The sequence below is a fragment of the Sphaeramia orbicularis genome, chromosome 8 (assembly GCF_902148855.1).
Source record: "Sphaeramia orbicularis chromosome 8, fSphaOr1.1, whole genome shotgun sequence".
In the NCBI taxonomy this organism is placed as follows: domain Eukaryota; kingdom Metazoa; phylum Chordata; class Actinopteri; order Kurtiformes; family Apogonidae; genus Sphaeramia; species Sphaeramia orbicularis.
The window spans coordinates 2,534,323-2,555,281 of record NC_043964.1 but is presented as its reverse complement, the minus strand read 5'-3'; the positions used below and the strand labels follow the sequence as shown (position 1 = coordinate 2,555,281).

The window sequence follows — 20,959 nt, the reverse complement described above, 5'->3', positions numbered from 1 at the left end:
TTTGCTAATTTGATTTGGAAAAATTTGATCTTCTCACAAAATATACTAATTAATACCAAAATCAGATTGGTAAGCACACTTTATGAAACTTGTGACTTGATTCCTGTTAGGTACAATGGTGTATTCAGCGCAGATGGAGCAGAATACATCAGGCTTATTTTTGCAAGATCTTCTAGTCGAAGCCATTTCATTCACCTGTAATATTAAAAAAAACATTAATCATAAATTGGCAAAAGTCAAATCTTCAGAACTTGTTTATTGCAAGAAATATGAAAGAATTTTGTATCATATGATGTGAAAATGCCCATAAATGTAAGCAAAAATGTTCAAAAGCCAATATGTAGCATAGTTCAGAAAGTTGACCTGATTGAGCCAAATTAATGTGATTTTTGGATTCAGCACCAAAATGATCCTAAATCAGCTCAAAAAACTGAAACAATACATTTGTTGTTGACCAGTGTAATAATCATAATGTGAAAGTGTACTCGTCAGCAAATTATTTAATGATCTGTGTATTTTGATTGACTGTATCACATTGACTCTTTGTCACTTTTTTTGTTTTTTTTTAAATCATTTTATTAACTTTTTTGTTTATTGTCTAAACTCAACCTTTCTTCCCAGTTCAAAATGAAAATATTGACAATTTAAGGATTTATTTTGCAGAAAATGACATCTGGTCAAAGTAAAGCAAGTGTTTTTAAATATCACAATATTAATATTTTAATTATGGAGTTTATAAATCAATATTTGGTGAGGGCTTTTTTCAACAGCTTTAGTGCATTTTTCCTTGCTCTCCTCCAGTCTTTCACAATTTGTTTGACAAATTCAATATCAAAAATAATATTTCTTGCTCTAAATCACAGCTAAAAGTATTATTTCAACCAATTATAACAGGGGTCAGTTTTAGAAGGGATTTGAAGGCTTCTGTAACATAAATACTGTATATTAAATAAAAAATTATTCTGAATGTGTTTGATATTGTTTTTAGTATTTTCTGACGTGTATTTCCAGCTGTACTTCAGTGCTGCTGCCCTCTTCTGGTCACAGATGGTAACTGCAGTTGCACATTTTTAATCAATGAAGAATTTGTAGTGAGTCTGAACCGGCTGTGGTTTGATCTAAAATTTTGCAGAGTTTTTTAATGCTTTTAAATATGTGACAATACGATTTAATTTAAAGGTTTAAACCACAACTGTCTGTAGGTTATTGACTCAAACTTTATTAGAATGACACTCAGTTGTCCTTACATTCTTTGTCCACAAGATGGCAGTATATTTAGTATATTTAGAGAATTTAACAACTTCTTCCTATTTTATATACAGCAGATACTGAAGGTTAAACTGAGAAACCCATTCTGCATAAAAAATGTATTGAGTGAAAGTAGTCACATATAAGCAAAAATACATATTAGATAGTCTGGTTATTGATAAAGTTAGTGAAACTGTTTTTTTTGGCTGGATTAATGTTGATAATGTCAGCTAACCTTAACCCATTTGTCACTGCAATGAACAACTTAGACATTACCCATGTTTTTTGCACAGAAAAAGTAGTCTTAAAATGCCCCCCCCCCCCCCCCCCCCAAAAAAAAACAAAAAAAAACAAAACAAAAAACAAAACAGCTCTCTTCGTTCACTGATTTGGTTGTTTATTTCATTTGACTAATGTAGTTGTTAAACACGACATCATACAATGAATACGTGCAAAATCCAAAATGGAAAACTGACAGCAGAGCAGTGTTTGCATTCCCAACACATAGACATTAACATGTCAAGGAAGTTTACAAATGGATTATATGTTGAAAAGGATGCCCCAAAATTACATTTCACTTGATTGTACCATTTCTGTTTGTCATACTGAGGGTCATAAAAGCTAAACCCGTGAATTATAAACCAAATTCTGACTGATTATTGGTAGAAAAGGCAGCTGAAGCAGAACAGAGGAACAGGTGGTAGACAGAATAAAGTGGCCTGAGGAGAGGAGTGTTTCACTTCAATTCCAAGGGTCATGTGACCATTCGAATTTACTTACACCACAAATGTACTTGTAGTTTTGTGGATTTTCTGCGTTACAACCAAAAGCAGTGCATGTTAAAACTCCAAGATGACAAAATATCAGAACCCTGAGTGCAAGTCACGTTCACATCTCCACCACAGTTTACTACATCCCCCAGAATACAAAGCCTTTACAGTTTTAAAATCCCTTTAATTAGTGCAGAAACAAACCAGACCAGCAAAAACATGTTCTCACACAACCGGGCCTTTCTTTTTGTTGCCGAAGAACATGTGCCAGTCATGCCACTGCAGACCGGCCCTCTGTGTGCACTGACCCTCTGGGGTGCAGGTGAACCCTGTGGGGCAGCAGTGCTTCATGTCACTGCAGCACACCGCCTGTAGGGGGCGACAGAGAAGAAAACAGGATGGTATCAGTGACAGCACCTTTACCTGGAAACCATGTGCACTTTTTTTAAGTATCTGATTTGGAAATAAGGATGTAACAATATGAAAATTTTCTATCATGGTTATTGTGACCAAAATTATCACTTGTCTATGGAAGTAAATCTGTCTCATCAGATTTTGAATGATAAAAGCCACTGAATTTCCAGCACAGAATATTTTTGCACTGAAATTAAGTATCTAAATTTTTTTTCGGCGTCACATGACTAACCTAAGCTAACTTGATTGGTTTGCTGTTAGCTCAACTTGAGATAAAATCATTGCTTATCCTTGGTGTCCCGGATGTGTGATTGGAATTTTTTGCATCTGAATTTTTGCAACTGAATGTTTTGGTTCTGATTTTTTTTTTTTTTTATTCTAAATTTATGAACAAAATAGAAGTGAGAGAAAAAAAATTCAGATACTTAATTTCAGTGCAAAAAAAAATCAGATACTTAATCTCAGTGCAAAAAAATTCAGTGCTAGAAATTCAATGGCTTTTATAATTAAAAATCTGACAGATTTACTTCCACAGTTATCATTATTATCACAGTATTATTGAAATTGTGCTGAAAATGTTCAAAAAGTACTAATACACACACTGAAATAATTTAACCAAGTTGTATTTTGGAAAAAAAAAAAAAAAAAATTGGCACAATGTCCCTTCTGTGTCAGAAACATTCAAATATTAACCCTTAGTGGTCTGAGTCTATTCTGTCTGTTTTTTAGTCTTCTGATTTGGCCTTTATATACTATAGAAACAAATGTTTACTATAGCCATGTTTGGGATCTGTTTTTTCAGCACAACTTCATCTATATCATCTGTCTATTATTTTTTCACTTTAGCCTATTATAAAAACAAAAAAGGACAAAAAACACAAAAAATATAAAATCTGATTTGAAAAATGTATATAATTTATTGCATAAATAACACACAGATGTTTAACGAGCCTTTTCACAGACTTTAAAAGTGAATATTGGTTCCAAATATTAGGTATTTAAAATTAAAATTGTAATAAATTAAAACTATACTCAAATATTTGACAAAAAAGCAGATCTGTACATAGGGTTTTTCCCTAAAAGTGCGATAATCAAACACAGTTATCATGAGGATTAGAATTTAAACGGTAACACAAACTATCTGCAATTTTACCGCCATTTATCATTATACTGGTAATCGTTACATCCCTATTTGGAATCGACTCTAGAAACCCTTTGGACCATTAAATGTTTTTGGACAAAAATATAGAGCTACATCATGTCTACAGCTTGTAGGATGTCCTGTTCATGCTGATTTGGAATAAAAACATCAATATTTGCTTTAAGTTTAAGGGGAGATTTTTCTTCCTAAGTGAGATGTGAAAAAAGTGCACGGTTAGCTGTGGTGGAAAATCATTATTTACAGTCAGAGCATGAGACATTTTTCACAAATTTAGAGGTAAAACATTTAAAACCATAGTCATGGATTTAAAAAAAAAAAAATCAATGTTGAGAGAAATTAAGTAAAAACCATCTCTGTGACAAGCAAAGATAACAATTTAAACAAAACTAACCAATGCAATGATATTTATGACAATATAAAACTATATTATGACCTTATCATTTGTATCCCAAACACCTGAATTAGACATATCCCAATACTTTTGTCCATATCGTGCACAGGTGTCAGACTCATTTTAGTTCAGTTCCACATTCAGCTAAATTTGATCTGCAGTGGGCCGAACCAGAAAAATAAGAACAGAATAATATATAAATAATGTCTACTCATTATTTATATATACGTACATACACCATTGTACCTAACAGGAACCAAGTCACAAGTTTCATAAAGTGTGCTTACCAATCTTATTTTGGTATTAAACTTGGTGACCAAGATAAAGTTTGGGCGCCACACATGGTATGCAAGTCATGCACCGAGTATCTGCGTCAGTGGACCAAAGGCAAGAAGAGTTCTCTGAAGTTTGAAACACTTAATAAATACATCCTGTTAGAAAAGGATTTTTTTTCTCTTCAAACCTATTTTGGGTGAGAACTACACTACCAGGCAAAAGTTTGGACTCACCTTCTTATTTAAATGACATGAGATGGACCACAGATGGCCAACAAGAGCTCAGCATCATTTGGAACTCCTTCCAGACTTTTGGAAAACATTTCAGGTGATTACCTCATGAAGCTCGTCAAGAGAATGCCAAGAATGCACAAAGCAGTAATAAATGCAAAATGTGGCTACTTTGAAGAATCTAAAATATAAAACATGCTTTGAGTTTTGTCACATCTTTTTAAACTACATAATTCCATATGTGTTCATTCATAGTTTTGATGCCTACAGTGAGAATCTACAATGAAAATACACATAAAAATAAAGAAAAACCAAGTGAGTCCAAACTTTTGCCTGGTAGTGTATATAAAAAATCAACTGATAAAGTCACAAAAATGTCATCAATTTTGTGAGAAGATCAAATTTCTCAAAAACAAATTAGCAAAAAAACCTGACCTGATTGAGAAAAACAGATGTCATTTTTGGATTTAGCGCTGCAAAATGGTCCTGATTCAGCTGAAAAAACCGAGACAACTTGTAAAAAACATTTTAGTGTAACCCAGTGTAATGATTTACCTTCCATTTCTCTCCGCCACTCGTTTACTTATACAGTCATTTGATTCTAGTTAAATATATGAGGAAAACTACATAATACTAACACTGACTTAATGCAATATTCCACTGCTAACAGAAGTCTAGTGGTCATTTGAGTTCTGTTAAAGTCTTAAGTTAATTCACCTTTAAGTGGATTTAATTTTGATGACAAATAGCCGCTATAATCTGGTTTGAATGTCTGGGGTCGCCACACATTTGTGATGTTAAAATGAGGTCAGGAGTAAAAAAAGGTTGAGAACCACTGAGTTAATCGGTGAGAATCCTGTGCACTGTGGGTATTATCAGCCGTGTGTACAGTAGGTATCTGTCTTACATTAGGAGAGGGACAGCAGCCCCATGTGGTGGCCGACGTCCTGCAGCAGGTTTCCCCATCTGGGCAGCTGGTGGTGTCATCGCACTGGACGTCTCGCTGGCGTACGGGACCGGGCTGAGGCTGAGGTTCAGGCTGAGGTTCAGGCTGAGGTTCAGGCAGGTCCACTTTAGTTAGAGGGACCGTCTCCAGCTGCAGCATCACCAGCTTCTGACAGGACTGAGAGGCCATGTGACAGCTGTAGCCCTGAGGACAGCAGTGCTCCTGGTCCGGACAGCACACAGCCTGCACACAGAAGGACAAGGGACAGCTATCAGGGACAGGATGAACTAGGTACTGTTACTCACATAGAAGGTACTTGTGTTTTACTTCAGTGTTACTATATTGTACTACATCATACACCATGACATGTCAGTTCAGGGTTCTCAAACTTCTGTTTTTTCAGGTTCCACATTCAGCCTGATTTGATCTGCAGTGGGCCGGACCAGTAAAATAAGAACAGAAGAACCTAGAAATAATGACAACTGCACATTTATGTCTGTGTTTCAGTGTAAAGAAAAAAAAAAACATTAAATTATGAAAATACTTTTATAAACTATCCAAACAATAAAGATGTGAATAACCTGAAAAAACTGAAATTTCTTAAGAAAAATAAGTGCAATTTTAACAATATTCTGCCTCAACTTCTCATTTCTACATGTGCATTATGGATCAGATCTACAAAGACACTAAACAAAATATTTAAAATTGTGCTGCATTTTCTTTAGACATTTCAGGTTGTTCATATTTGTTCAGGTTATTCATGTTTTATTGTTACAGGATAGTTGGGAAATGTAAATATTTTCATAATTTAATGTTATTTTTTGCACTAAAACAAAGACAAAAATTTGAAGTTTTTAATTCAAGATTTTTTTTTGCTTAATTCAAGATTTTTTTGCTTAATTCAAGATTTTTTGCTAAATTTGAGATTTTTTTTTGGTCTTAATTCAAGATTTTTTTTTTTTTTTTTTTTTTTTTTACGCAATTGAAAATTTATCAATTTTCTTTATACATTTCAGGTTGTTCATATTTGTTCAGGTTATTTATGCTTTATTGTTACAGGATAGTTTGGAAATGTAAATATTTTCATAATTTAATGTTATTTTTTGCACTAAAACAAAGACAAAAATTAGAAGTTTTTAATTCAAGGTTTTTGGGTTTTTTTTTTTTGCTTAATTCAAGATTTTTTGCTAAATTTAAGATTTTTTTTTTGTTTGGCTTAATTCACGATTTTTTTTACTTAATTGAAGATTGATTGATTGATTTATTCATTTATTTATTTATTTGCTTAATTCAACATTTTTTCCTTAATTCAAGCTAATTATCATTATTATTATTATTTTTTTGCTTAATTCAATTCAAGACTGGAATTTTTTACTTCACATAAACACCCCACGGGCCGGATTGGAACCTTTGGTGGGCTGCATTTGGTCCCCGGTCTGCATGTTTGAGACCCCTGTGTTAGAGGTTAATATTGTACTTTTTTTCAACTACATTGCCCGCTTTAGTTACTTATCTGATGACTGTTTTTCATCAGTGAAACCCTTTCATTGTGTTGATATTATACTGAGCAAAAATATAAACGCACCATGAACAGTATTTGTGTAACTCAAGACATACGGCCCAAAACGAGCTCCTGATGTCTTATAGTTGTAGAACACGGTTAATTCTCTTGACTTATAAACAAACTTTGTGTCCATCTCTGTGAGTGAGCTCTTTCTCAGTGGTTCAGTGATTCCACCCACAGCAGGTGTGTCATGTCCAGACGCTGCTCAAACAGCGTTAACAGTATTCAGACCCTCCTCGTACTGAGGACAATAAAAGGACACCTCCAAATGTCACATGTCCTCAGGTGTCACCATGACACACATGTCACAAATCATGCAGGAATGGTTCTGGATAATATCCCAGAGCTCCATGTCGGCCTCAAAGAGGAGTAGAACAATATTCCATGGGCCACAATTGACAATATTGTCAAGAAGATGATGTGTTGCTCTACAGCAGGGGTGTCAAACTCTTTTGAGTTCAGTTCCACATACAGACTAATATGTTATAAAGTGGGCCGGACCAGTAAAATAATATAAATAATAGGATAAGAACTGATAAATAATGTTGACACTAAAGTTTTCTCCATGTTTTTGGGTGAAAAAAGTAAAATTCCATAATGAAAATGTTTACATCTATGAACCGTACTTGAACATAACATGAACAAATATGAACAACCTGAAAATTCCAAAGAAAATTAAGTGCAGTTTTAGCAATATTATGCCTTAGTTTATCATTTAAACAACTTACAGATCACAGTGGATCTACAAATACACACAACATTTAGCAGCAAGCAGAATAGTGGTAAAATTCTACATACTGCTCTGAAGATATTTCAGGTTGTTCATATTTTTTAGGTTATTCACATTTTTTGTAAAAGACTGGTGTGTAAATGTAACCATTTTTGTGTAATTTTACATTTTTTTAACTCTAAAACAAAGACAAAAATGTGCAGTTTTCATTATTTATTAGTTATTCTGATAGTATTTTACTGGTCTGACCCACTTTAGATTAAATTGACCTAAAATGAGTTTAACATCCTCGATTGTTAATATCTTCAGTGTCATTTTTGTATTTCACAAATTCATCCCACGGGCCGGATTGGAACCTTTGGCGGGCCGGTTTTGGCCCCTGGGCCGCATGTTTGACACATGTGCTCTATGGGGAGCCAATGGTGGACACATGAGATATGGAGGTGGGATTTCTTTCAAACCCCCCCCCTCGCGGTAATAACGCGTTAACTTGCCCAGCCCTAATATAATATATATACATATATGTAATGGTAATCCTGTTTTACTCCATGATGACTCCTAATGCTTGTGTATTGACAGTGGGTCTTATGTTCGTTGTAATAATACGTCCACACGTCTACATTCACACAGCGCTCACATTCTTCAGTGGACAGCAGCCCCACTTGCCCGTCGGAAGCCGACAGCAGGTGGTGTGTTCAGGACACCGAGTGTTCCCGTCACACTGCGTGGCGCTGGGCTCGGCCTCATCGCTGCCGGTGGTTGCTGGGAGTTTGGTGTACCATGGGATCTCCACGTCCGCTTTGATGCACGACGTCCTGTCTTCATTACACTTGTAGCTCGGAGGACAACAGTGGCTGCCGTCAGAACAGCACACCGCCTGGAGGAGAAGAGAGGAAGTGATACTTTCACATCAACAATTCTGAGTTCCAGTTCTTCTTTCACTGGTAGTGAAAAAGACCAAATTAGACAAGTGGGGCAGATACAGTATATTTTAGAACACTAATAAATGAATGAAACTATGAAATGATCAAATTCAATCAAATTTAATTTATATAGCATCAAATCAGAGCAAACGTTATCTCATGACACAAGCTGGTTTAGTCCAGACACTTAATTATTTACTTAAATGATGAACAAAGTAGAAACTATAAAGAGAGGAAGAAGAAAACAGTGACTTATTAAAACACAGATGGTATAGACCAAGAGGAAATGTCAGAATGCACAGGAGAGACAAACTGTAGTCTAAAACGTTCCTACTGGTTAAAGACCATGGGTTTTTTTTTTTTTGGTTTTTTTACACACTTTTTATTGGTATTTAATTATTATAATGAAAAGTAAACAAAGGAAATAATAATATACATAAAAAATATGAATCAAAACAACACAAACACCCATTCATACCACAGACTTGCACCAAATGATATATACACTGTAAAAAAAAATCTGTAATTTAACAGAATTTTCACTGTTTATTTTACAGATTTTTCCTGTATTTTCAAGATACAGGAAAATATCAATGAAATGACAAAAACAGACTGTGATTTTACATGTCAAATGGAAAAGAACATGAAAAAACTGTAACTATGAATAATCCCAAAAAATTTCCATTTTTTAAAAGAAATTTTTTCTTTTTTCACAGAAAAATACAGTTAAAATACATTTGCAAATGTGTCATAATTTCACAAATATTTCTTTTCTATTTGTGAGATTCAACTGTTAAAGTTTAATACTGTAAAAAAATAATAAAACAAGATAAAATTACTGACAGTTAACGGTAACAGAAGTATTTGTTCTGTCAGTTGAACCAGACTTGTTTGTTAATTGACAAATATCTTGTGTAATTACAGGAGGTTTCACAACAAAAATGTTGAATAAATGTATTTTTGTGAATGTATAACATGTATAAGCACTGATAAACTGTCCAAATACAGTTTTTATCAGTGGATTGGACAACTGAGTCTCACTGAAAATTATTTAGATATATATTTATAGGTGATCTGTTTGTTTTAATACATGTAAATATTCTTTATTAAACATTAAAAAGTAAAAAAAATATGCAAGATCTCATGTAAATTTAAAGCAAAAAATTGTATTTTAATCATGGAAAGTTACTGTATTTTTATGAGATGGTTATTTCCCGTTATTTTACAGTATTATTTTGGCACTCCAGCTGCCGGAATATTACAGTTTTTTCACTTTTTTTTTTTTTTTTTTACCGTGTAGATGTAGACATAGATATAGAAAATAAATGATAAATAACATACAAATATTCTTATGAACATGTATACATATACGTAAAAATAAAATGAAAATACAGCAGTCATGATACTAAAAAATAAAACAGTAATAATTTGGATGTCATGTCCCTATTTTGCAGATACTATAGTGTTCATATTTGGTTCCCATAGTGGTACACACTCCTCCAGGTTTCCCTTGGTAACAGAAGTGGGTCTCATGTGTGTTTGCTGTACTTACATGTGGCAGTGGACAACAGCCCCACTGGTGGGAGGCGCTCATGAAGCAGCAGGTGCTGGAGGGGGGGCAGCTGGTGCGGTGGTCACAGTGGATCCGGTCCTTCTCATCCTGCTCCTCCCTCTCTGTTGCTTCCATCCTGTCTTCCCTCCTCGGCTCTGCGGTGGTTTCCAGACCTGCCGTCGTAACGGCCACAGCAGTGGGCGCCGTTGTGACAAACGCAGGCATCTTCTGTTTCATGGGGGTTGGGCCGGAGGCGCTGTCACAGGTGTTGTTGGCCAGGTCACAGGTGGTGTCTTTGGGACAGCAGTGTTCATGGTCCTCACAACAGACCGCCTTTGGAACACAACGATACGAATATTTGAGTCAGTGGAAAAACAAACTAAACATTACCTGCAGCATGTTCTGAGGAGCTGGAACAGGATCGATTTAAGATTAATGCATGAAGATAGATAGATAGATAGATAGATAGATAGATAGATAGATAGATAGATAGATAGATAGATAGATAGATAGATAGATAGATAGATGGATGGATGGATGGATGGATGGATAGATAGATAGATAGATAGATAGATAGATAGATAGATAGATAGATAGATAGATAGATAGATAGATAGATAGATAGATAGATAGATAGATAGATAGATAGATAGATAGATAGATAGATAGATAGATAGATAGATAGATAGATAGATAGATAGATAGATAGATAGATAGATAGATAGATAGATAGATAGATAGATAGATAGATAGATAGATAGATAGATAGATAGATAGATACCAGTGGTGATTTCTCTCAGACTGCAGTGGAAGCTCAGTTTCCCCTAAAATAACTCCCATTAAATGTTCAAATCTGTTCAGTTGTTTTCATTTCATTGACTCCAAATGTGTTGGAACACGTTCATCTCTCAGACCAGTTGGTTCAGAATCAGTCTGATCCCAGATCAGTGGACTGGATGTTGTTCACTTCTCCTCCATTCCCGTGTCTGTGTTTTCTCCTCCATCTCTGCTCAGTGCATTTGTCCGTAGACGCTCAGCGTCCATGCACTTCAATGGGACTGAGTGGAACTGCTGGAAACTGACTCTAAACTGGACGATCATTGGATAAATGACACCATGTTGTCCCGCCCCCGGACGCTTGGTGTCTCTGGGGGTGAATGGAGCTGTGGGCGGAGCTCGGCCGGGCCGGACGCTGAGCTTCCACGTGCTGATTGGAGGATCAGTCGAAAGGCTGAATCCGGTTTGATTGACAGCTGTTTTCAGATCTGCTCCTTCACTGACACAGTTCAGTTTAATACCGTCACACATTCTGCTGCGAAATCACAGAAACCAAATGAACTGTTCATTTACTGACCTGAAAGAAAACACACTCATTGTACTTCCTTGTTTCAATTTAACATAATTTCAACATTTTCTTGTTTAGTTGGTACGATAAGGTCACTGAGCATTTTCTTATAAAGGAACGGAGGACGAATTTATGTTTAAACAACTGGACTTTTTTTTTTCTGTAAGCCGACAATGAGCTTCCCCTGTCTGAAAGACGAACAGCCGCCACTGAGTCACTTCACCCCAGCTGTCTGATGGTTCTGAAGGTCTTCTTGGTTTTGGGCCTAAATCTTAACTCAGAGCCTGTTTGGTGAAGGCTGATAACCGTGCTGTGTCGGTACCTCTGGCAGAGGACAGCAGGCCCAGGTTCCTTCTGTGGTTTTGCAGCAGGTGGAGCCGTCAGGGCAGCTGGCAGTGGAGTCACATGTCACATTTCTCGCCTGCGCATCCTTCCTGGGGATTGTGGGTATTTTCTCTGCCCAGGGCACGGAGCAGGAGTCGTCATCACAGGTCATGGCTGCCAGGTTACATGTCTTCCCTTTGGGGCAGCAGTGTAACATATCTTGACAACAAACGGCCTGAGAGTGGTAGAACAGAAAGAACAGAACGAGCGTTAATGCATGAAATACCGAAACATTATTAAAGTTAACCCACAAAGACCCAGTGGTACGTCTGTGTCAGTTCCCAAAGGATTTTTTCTCTATATTTAATTTTTCTTAAGTGATTTATCGTCATTTATGGAAATATTATCCTCTGTATTTTACATTTTTTGGTGTGAATCATGTATTTTCTTATATTTCACCCATAAAGACCCAGTGTTACTTCTGGGGCTGTTCCCAAATTATTTTTTCTATATTTTTAACCTTTCTTAAGTGATTTATCACCATTACTTCTAATATTATGCTCTGTATTTTGCATTTTTAAATGAAAATCAGGTATTTTCCTGTATTTAATGTAGTGATTGTGACGCAGCCCTCAGCGGTGCCAGTGTTTCTGCTTGTTGGTTTGGTTCATTTCCAGTTTTCTTTTGGTGAGGGGCTTTGTTGGTCTGTGTGCTGGGTCGGTCCTGTCTGCGTCCTCCCTGACTGTCTGCACTGGGGCTCATGGCCTCTCCACCCGTTATATTCCCTCCTCCTCCTGTGTCTGTTGTCAGTGCGTCTTTCATGTTTGTCAAGAACAGAACTCCCTGACTCTCTCCTGTGCTGCTCAAAACATTTTGTAAGTTTTTTTTTTTTTTTATTCCACATTTTGTGAAGAATTTTTGTTGTACTTTGTTTCCTCGAATGAGAAGATTTTTGTGTTAGATTTTTTGATACCACGTTCATGAAGACTTTTTTAATATTTTTTAATACCTCGTTCAAGAAGATCTTTTTGTTAATTTTTTTTATTCCACACTTGTGAAGAACCTTTTGTTAGTTTTTTGATTCCTCGACCGAGAAGATTTTTGTGTTAACTGTTTTTGTGAAGATTCTTTTGTCCCTTTCATTTGAGTAATAAATACTCAAACTAAGTTGCTCTGTCAGTTTTGTGCATTTGGGTCCGTGCCTTGTGGTTGTGTAATACTGATTATGTAGATGTTCATTAAAGTTGAGGGTTATTATATCCAAAATAGAGAAAACTGAAGAAAAAGTTGTTGTTTTTTTCTGCAAAATATATCATTAACTGAACATAAAGTGTGTCCATCCACTGTCATTTATCAAACTCCTTAGATCAGTGTATGGTCATATCTGATGACCATGAATAAATGACAAACTGCATTTTACACCAATTATTTACATGTACTGATAAGATTAATGGATCAACCGTTACTAAACCTTTTACATCAGTGAATGATTTTGGTCGCAGGTGTATGTTTGGGTCTTTATGGGTTAATTCACTGATCACACAGATGTTCATTAAAGCTCAGACTAAATTCAAACCTATGTCAGAAACAGAGAACGCTGAAGAAAAAGTGACTTTTTCAGCAAATATATCATTATCTGAACACAAAATTAGTGAGTCCATCCACTGTCATTTATCAAGCTTCATGGGTTTTACTGGGGAATCAGAGTTGTAGAAGATGACAGTGTTTTTTTGTTTTGTTTTGTTTTTCATTTTTTTATTCATTTTGTTCATTTTATTGTTTACTTTGGCTGTTCTGGTTCATTTCATTGGCTATTTAATTAATTTTCCCTAATTTTTCTTTAATATTTGGATCATTTTGTTAATTTTTCAGCATTTTCTTGACCAATTTCATTATTTTGTCTTCAATTTTGTTCAGTTTCTGTTAGTTTTTTGTTTGTTACTTATTATTTTTTGTTGATTTATTATTCATTTTACGTTTTACTGGCTGTTTTTGTTTATTTTGTTGCTTATTTTAATGTTTGGGGTTTTTTTTAAGTTATATTTAGTTAGTTTTTTTTTCCTCATGGTTTTATTCCTTTTTTTTAATATAAAAGAAAGCGTTGACAATTTAACTCTATGTTTTTTTTGTTTTTGTTTTTTCTGTTGAATCAGTGTTGTAGAAGATGACAGTGTTTTGTTTTGTTTTGTTTTTTTTCATTTTTTTAATTTATTTTGTTCATTTTATTGTTTACTTTCTTTACTTTACTTACTGGCTGTTCTGGTTCATTTCATTGGCTATTTAATTAATTTTCCCTCATTTTTGTTCAATATTTTGATCATTTTGTTTATTTTTCGACATTTTTTTGACCGTTTCACTATTTTGTCTTCAATTTTGTTCAGGTTTTTTTTTTTATGTTACTTATTATTTTTTTGTTGATTTATTATTCTTTTTTTTTTGTTCTTTTTATGTTTTACTGGCTGTTTTTGTTTATTTTGTTGCTTATTTTGATGGGGTTTTTAAGTTACATTTAGTTTTTTTTTTTGCTCATCATGGTTTTATTCCTTTTTTTTTTTTTATTATTAATATAAAAGCAAGCGGCTACAATTGAACTCCATGGTTTTTTTTTCTATTGAATCAATGATATAGAAGATGATGGTGTTTCTACGTTCACTACGAAGCCTCTGAACGTCCAGTGACCATGAAAAGACAACAAACTGCATTTTACCTGAATTATTTACATGTATCGATAGGATTAGTGGATCAGCAGATATGAAACAGTGTAGATCAGTCTATGCTTTTGGTCGGTGGTGGACGTTTGGGTCTTTATGGGTTAAGGCTGGTGACATGGCCTCCACACTTGTACCTCTGGGTAAGGACAGCAGGCCCAGCCCCCTTTTTTTGTTTTACAGCAGGTGGTGTTGTCCGGGCAGGAAATTGTATCATCACAGGGGACGTCTGGGGGAAAAAAAAAAAAAAAAAAGTGAACTCTTTTATCATTAGTTTCCGACTAATGTCAAACTAGGATGAAATGTTCCTGAGCTTAAGAAATGTTGGAATTTTAGAAATGTATGGTTCTCACAAGAAAGTGACACTACAAACATATGATGACGTTACAACTGATTAGATAGATAGATAGATAGATAGATAGATAGATAGATAGATAGATAGATAGATAGATAGATAGATAGATAGGTAGATAGATAGATAGATAGATAGATAGATAGATAGATAGATAGATAGATAGATAGATAGATAGATAGATAGATAGATAGATAGATAGATAGATAGATAGATAGATAGATAGATAGATAGATAGATAGATAGATAGATAGATAGATAGATAGATAGATAGATAGATAGATAGATCTGCTTTGTCTGTCAAAAGCACTTTGTAAACATCGTTTTTAAAGGTGCTATAGAAGTAAAGCTATTATTATTTCATTCATTCATTTCACTGGTCTACAATTTTTTAGAAATGATTTGCTTCAGACATTAAATGTGCTAAATGTTGTGTATTTTAATAACATTAATTGGAAAATAAATGACACAAGTGCCGGTTTGCTGATGTTTTCAAGGTATATGATTAAGTGTTATTACACATATATGTTGGTTTATGTACATTTATATAATAGTTTTATAAATCTTCCACTAAATAGAACCTGTAAAGTGAATGTATTCTAATGTGCAGACAGTGTTTTGAAGTAGATCTTGTTGCTCTGACACAAATATTCCTTTTGAGTCAAACCCATTCTCTCGTTAATTCTTGAATTTCACATTTTGACCCAAGGCTGTATCTGGGAAAGTTCAGCCAACCAGCATTTTTGACTGGATTTTTCTTTATCAGTGACTCTCATGTGGTAAAATTTCATAACTTTTATTCTGGAAGCATTTTCCTTGTAGACCAGTGTTTCATTTGTTTATCTTGAGCATTTACAGAATACATGCAAATTCAGAATTCCAAAAAAAAAAAAAAAAAAAAATCATCTATACTCAAAAAAGAGTGGGAAGAAGAAACACTTATTTAATCCCACCCCCATTCTCATCATCAAATAACTGAACATAATAACTTTTTAAATCCTCACTCCTGTCCTTCGACTTCAAACCAAAACAATGAACAAAATAGAACAAAACAGGCCTATAGACCAAATTAGAATAAAGTCATTTGACAGTATTTACTTTGCATAACCAAAATGTGTGTGAAAAAAATAAAGAAACAAAGTCCATTCCTGGTGGTGTTACCATGGTAACAGTTAACTGTCAACTTACATGATAATAATTACAGACCAGCAATGGTAAAAACAAAAAACTGCAATACCACAAATGGTAAAGAACAGCAATAATTACACTGGTCTACAAGGAAAATGCTTCCAGAATAAAAGTAATGAAATTTTACCACATGAGAGTCACTGATAAAGAAAAATCCAGTCAAAAATGCTGGTTGGCTGAACTTTCCCAGATACAGCCTTGGGTCAAAATGTGAAATTCAAGAATTAATGAGAGAATGGGTTTGACTCCAAAGGAATATTTGTCTCAGAGCTACAAGATCTACTTCAAAACACTGTCTGCACATTAGAATACATTCACTTTACAGGTTCTATTTAGTGGAAGATTTATAAAACTATTATATAAATGTACATAAACCAATATATATGTGGAATAACACTTCATCATATACCTTGAAAACATCAGCAAACCGGCACTTTTGTCATTTATTTTCCAATTAATCTTATTAAAATACATAACATTTAGCACATTTAATGTCTGAAGCAAATCATTTCTAAAAAAATTGTAGACCAGTGTCACAGACCAACAATGGTGAGAGAAAAAAAAAACAAAAAACTCCAACAGCACTAATAGTAAAGGGCAGCACATCCCAGCGATGGTCAGAACAACAGCAGAAGGTAAAGGACAAACACAGACCGACTAGATGAGGAACAACAAACACACATGAACATTTAAGACAGAACTGATGAAACAGTTTTCAGACTCTCCATCTGTATACTGGGACCAGACCATATGTTCATAGACCAGTTTAAATGGTGGATGTTTTGGCTGTTGTTTGTGTTGGATGTCCAGACTGTTCCACAGTTTCACTCCACATACAGACACACAAAAACATCTACGAGTGGTTCGAAATTAGGGTAATACGAAATCTCCAAAACCTTTCAAATTATGAGTACTCTCCCGAATTGTGAAGTTATTATTATTACAAACACCTAGTGAAAAACAGTTTCTTCCAACTCCGCAACATCTCCAAACTCAGGTCTATGGTGTCCATCAATGAGCTCGAGATGATCGTTCATGCTTTTGTGTCTTCTGGTTTAGACTACTGGAACAGCCTGTCCACATGCTGAAACAGAAGGAGCTGGCCCGTCCACAGTTTGTCCAGAACTCTGCTGAAGGCTTCTGACCCGCACCAACAGGAGAACCCACATCACTCCCATCCTTAAATCTCTCCACTGGCTCCTGTTTTATATCGTTTTCATCTCAAAATTCTTGTGCTAACTTTCCGGGCCCTACATGGCCAGGCCCCTGCATACATCGCTTCCCTGATCCAGCCCTACAGCTCGACTCGTAGCCTGAGGTCTTCAGGACAGCACCTGCTGATGGTTCCACACACCTGTTCTAGCACACGGGCTGACAGGTCTGTTAAAGCTGTGGACCACGTCTATGGAATGACCTGCCTCTACACCTACGGTCCATGGACTCTGTAGAGAGCTTTAAGAAACACCTCAAACCCTCCTGTTCAAACAGGCTTTTCAGTTTCCCACCTGACCCAGGACCACCACAGACTGACTACACTCTATGTATTCATCATAAAGTACTCCCCCCTCTCCCCTAGTCTCTCTATATCTCTATCTCTCTCTCTTTTCTCCTCCTTTACTCTCTCTCTTTAACCCCTCCTGGTCCTGTCACTCGTCCATCCTCCTCAGTCTGGCTCTGCTCCAGGTTTCTGCTGTTAAAGGTACTTTTTCCTTCCACTGTCACCAGTCACAAGTGTTTGCTCCTGGAGGATTCTGTTGGGTCTCTGTAAACTGGATTTGATTCTGATTTGAACTGATAAAGCGCTTTGTGACTCTGCCTGTGAAAAGTGCTCTATAAATAAAATTTACTTATTTACTTACAATTATATATAAATGTGTGACACATGACATAAAAGTATAAGGCGTGTTGTGCAGTGTTTGTTCGATGCTGTTGCTCTCACCTGACACTGCGTTAGTGACAGATGACGCTTCCTCTTCTAAAACAGGAACTGCACTCACTGTGGTGACTTCAGGGACTTTTTTTGAGTTTTCATCCTCGGCTGCCTTTGAAGTCACATGTTCGCCCTCTGAAATGACATGGAGATAAGGCGACATTCACACGCACTCATCTTTATATGAAGAAGGAAATAAAGTGTGGTTGAAGAACCTTGTCCCTAATCTGACCTTTCTGGTTTTCCCACTCTGCTCTTGTCCTGGCAGGGAACTTGGCCCACATCGGCATCTCTTTTTTGGTGGACAAAGAAATACATTTGGATTGTTTGACATCACATGTGCTTCCTTCGGGGCAGCAGTGTGTTTTATCCTGGCAGCACACAGCCTGTTCAGACAATGAAGACACCAGGATAAGAAACCATGAAGATAAACGGACATAAAGACAAACATGCAAATTCATACTCCACTATTTCCATGTTTATGATGTCTAGTTCACTACTGTGCATAAATGATAAAGCTGTAAAATGTTCAACCATATCTGACCTTAGGCATCGGACAACATCCCCATTTGCCCTCTGGTGTTTCACAGCAGGTGGTTTCATCTGGACACTCTGACACTCCGTCACTGCACAGGACAGTGGTCACCAACTCTGTGACAACGCAACACAACGGAACAAAACGGAACACAATGGAACACAACAGAACACAATGTTTCAGGTACACTGTAAAAAAAAATCTGTAATTTAACAGAATTTTCACTGTTTATTTTACAGATTTTTCCTGTATTTTTAAGATACAGGAAAATATCAATGAAATGACAAAAACAGACTGTGATTTAACATGTCAAATGTAAAATAACACGAAAAAACTGTAACTGTGAATAACCATAAAATTTCCATTTTTTTAAAAGAATTTTTTTCTTTTTTCACAGAAAAATACAGTTAAAATACATTTGCAAATGTATCATAATTTCACAAATATTTATTTTCTATTTATGAGATTAAACTGTTAATTTAAAGTTTAATACTGTAAAAAAAAAAAAAAAAAGAATAAAATGAGATAAAATTACTGACCATTAACGATAACAGAAGTATTAGTTCTGTCAGTTGAACCAGACTTGTTTGTTAATTGACAAATATCTTGTGTAATTACAGGAGGATTCACAACAAAAATGTTGAATAAATGTATTTTTGTGAATGTATAACATGTATAAGTATTGATAAACTGTCCAAATACAGTTTTTATCAGTGGATTGGACAACTGAGTCTCATTAAAAATTATTTATATATATATTTATAGGTAATTTGATTGTTTTAATATGTGTAAATATTCTTTATTAAACATTAAAAAGTCAAAAAAAAAGCAAAATCTCATGTAAAGTTAGGCCAAAAAATTGTACTTTAATTATGGAAAATTACTGTATTTTTATGACATGGTTATTTTCCATTATTTAACAGTATTTTTTCGGCACCCCTGCTGCTGGTATAATACTGTTTTTTATGGGTTTTTTTTCTATGTGTAGGCGTTTAAAACAAAAACAGATCTTGGTGTAAGCAAACAGCTGGTGAGACTTTCTGAACCTTTCTTGATGCAGGAGCGGCTGTCTGAACTGCACATGTGGCCTTCAGGACAGCAGTGTTTCCCATCAGAGCAGGGGATTCCCTGTTAGAGAGCAGGAAACCAACAGTCAGTCAACGCCTTCAGTTACTCATTAGCATTAAAACTGCTTTAATAAGAGACCAGGCTATTGTTGTATCTAAGTGATATGTAAAAAATCTAATCAATCCTTCATCACATTCTGCAGAAAATTACCTTAAAATCACTAAATAAGAAAAATGTAGTTCTCACCCAGATCTGTTACAGCACATACATTAACCCTTAAAGACCCAGATAAGAAGGAAAGACCAAAAGCATCTACTGATCTAAAATGTTTCATAACTTTAGAACCAATAACCCTATCCATATACTGAAATAGGCTAATGCCCCTCTGGTCGCCCTGTATCTATTTGTTTTTTGTTTGTCTTTTTTATTTTTTTGATGATGCCTATGTCATCATTATGTGTATGTTAATTTTTTTTTAATTTATAGCGAACAAATGGTATATTAACCCTTTCATGTATAGTGGTCACTATACTGGACAGTTGTTCTCCAGCTGTTCTCTTGTATGTTCATGGGTTCAGTTGTTTTAGTTCCATATCAGCCAACACAGTGGACACTTCTGCACCATCCCATACACTGACATTCAGACCACGACTGTAACTTTGCTGTTCTAATAACCCTGATCTGCACTAACATGTTTTATTGTAAATCAACTGTTATTTGTTATTTTTACAAGTTTTTTTTTTTTCTTATTTGCACATTATCTCCATGAAGTGGGTAATAACTAGCATTAGAATATGTTAAAATGTGAGAAAACATCAGATTGACAGCATTAAAATGTTTTTTATTTCACTGTTTTCATCTCACTTTCTCATATTGGGTTTTAAACACGTTTCTTTACTTCAAAAGAACATTTTTGTAATTCCATAAAAAAAAAAAAAAAGCTTGATCACAATTTTTTTTTTCATGCCTAAGGAGGAATAAAAACACTCAAGAAAAAAATCTTGACAAAGGTTCTCATAATTCATGCATGAAAGGGTTCATGTTGGCTGTTTTATGTTTTGTTTCTGTCACCTGCTTTGGGACTGCAGATGAAAATATTTACATGGGTGTATTTTTAAACAGCAGTGCTCATAAATGTGCAGGGTCCCCTTTTAATAAACCAATACATAAAATAAAAATGAATAAATAAATAATTTGGGTAAAATGCAGTTTGTCATCTTTTCATGGTCATCAGACATGACCCCTTTGGATGTTCAGAGGCTCTGTAGTTACCACGGAAACACTGTCATCTTCTACAACATTC

The 20,959-nt window shown here is 35.1% G+C and overlaps 1 protein-coding gene across 1 annotated transcript in view; it reads right to left on the bottom strand.

Annotated features, from left to right (window-relative positions):
- Positions 1-1,628: 1,628 nt before the first annotated feature.
- The window catches only part of grna (granulin a), a 27,203-nt gene continuing 7,872 nt past the window's right edge, over positions 1,629-20,959 (bottom strand). The window contains exons 5-14 of the mRNA XM_030141801.1: positions 19,635-19,716; positions 18,598-18,704; positions 18,286-18,439; positions 18,063-18,188; positions 14,721-14,812; positions 11,874-12,110; positions 10,207-10,539; positions 8,369-8,608; positions 5,399-5,680; positions 1,629-2,387 (exon numbers count right to left, since the gene is read on the bottom strand). Coding sequence (XP_029997661.1) covers positions 2,244-2,387; positions 5,399-5,680; positions 8,369-8,608; positions 10,207-10,539; positions 11,874-12,110; positions 14,721-14,812; positions 18,063-18,188; positions 18,286-18,439; positions 18,598-18,704; positions 19,635-19,716 — 1,797 coding nt within the window. The 3' untranslated portion in view covers positions 1,629-2,243. The remainder of the gene's footprint in view (positions 2,388-5,398; positions 5,681-8,368; positions 8,609-10,206; positions 10,540-11,873; positions 12,111-14,720; positions 14,813-18,062; positions 18,189-18,285; positions 18,440-18,597; positions 18,705-19,634; positions 19,717-20,959) is intronic.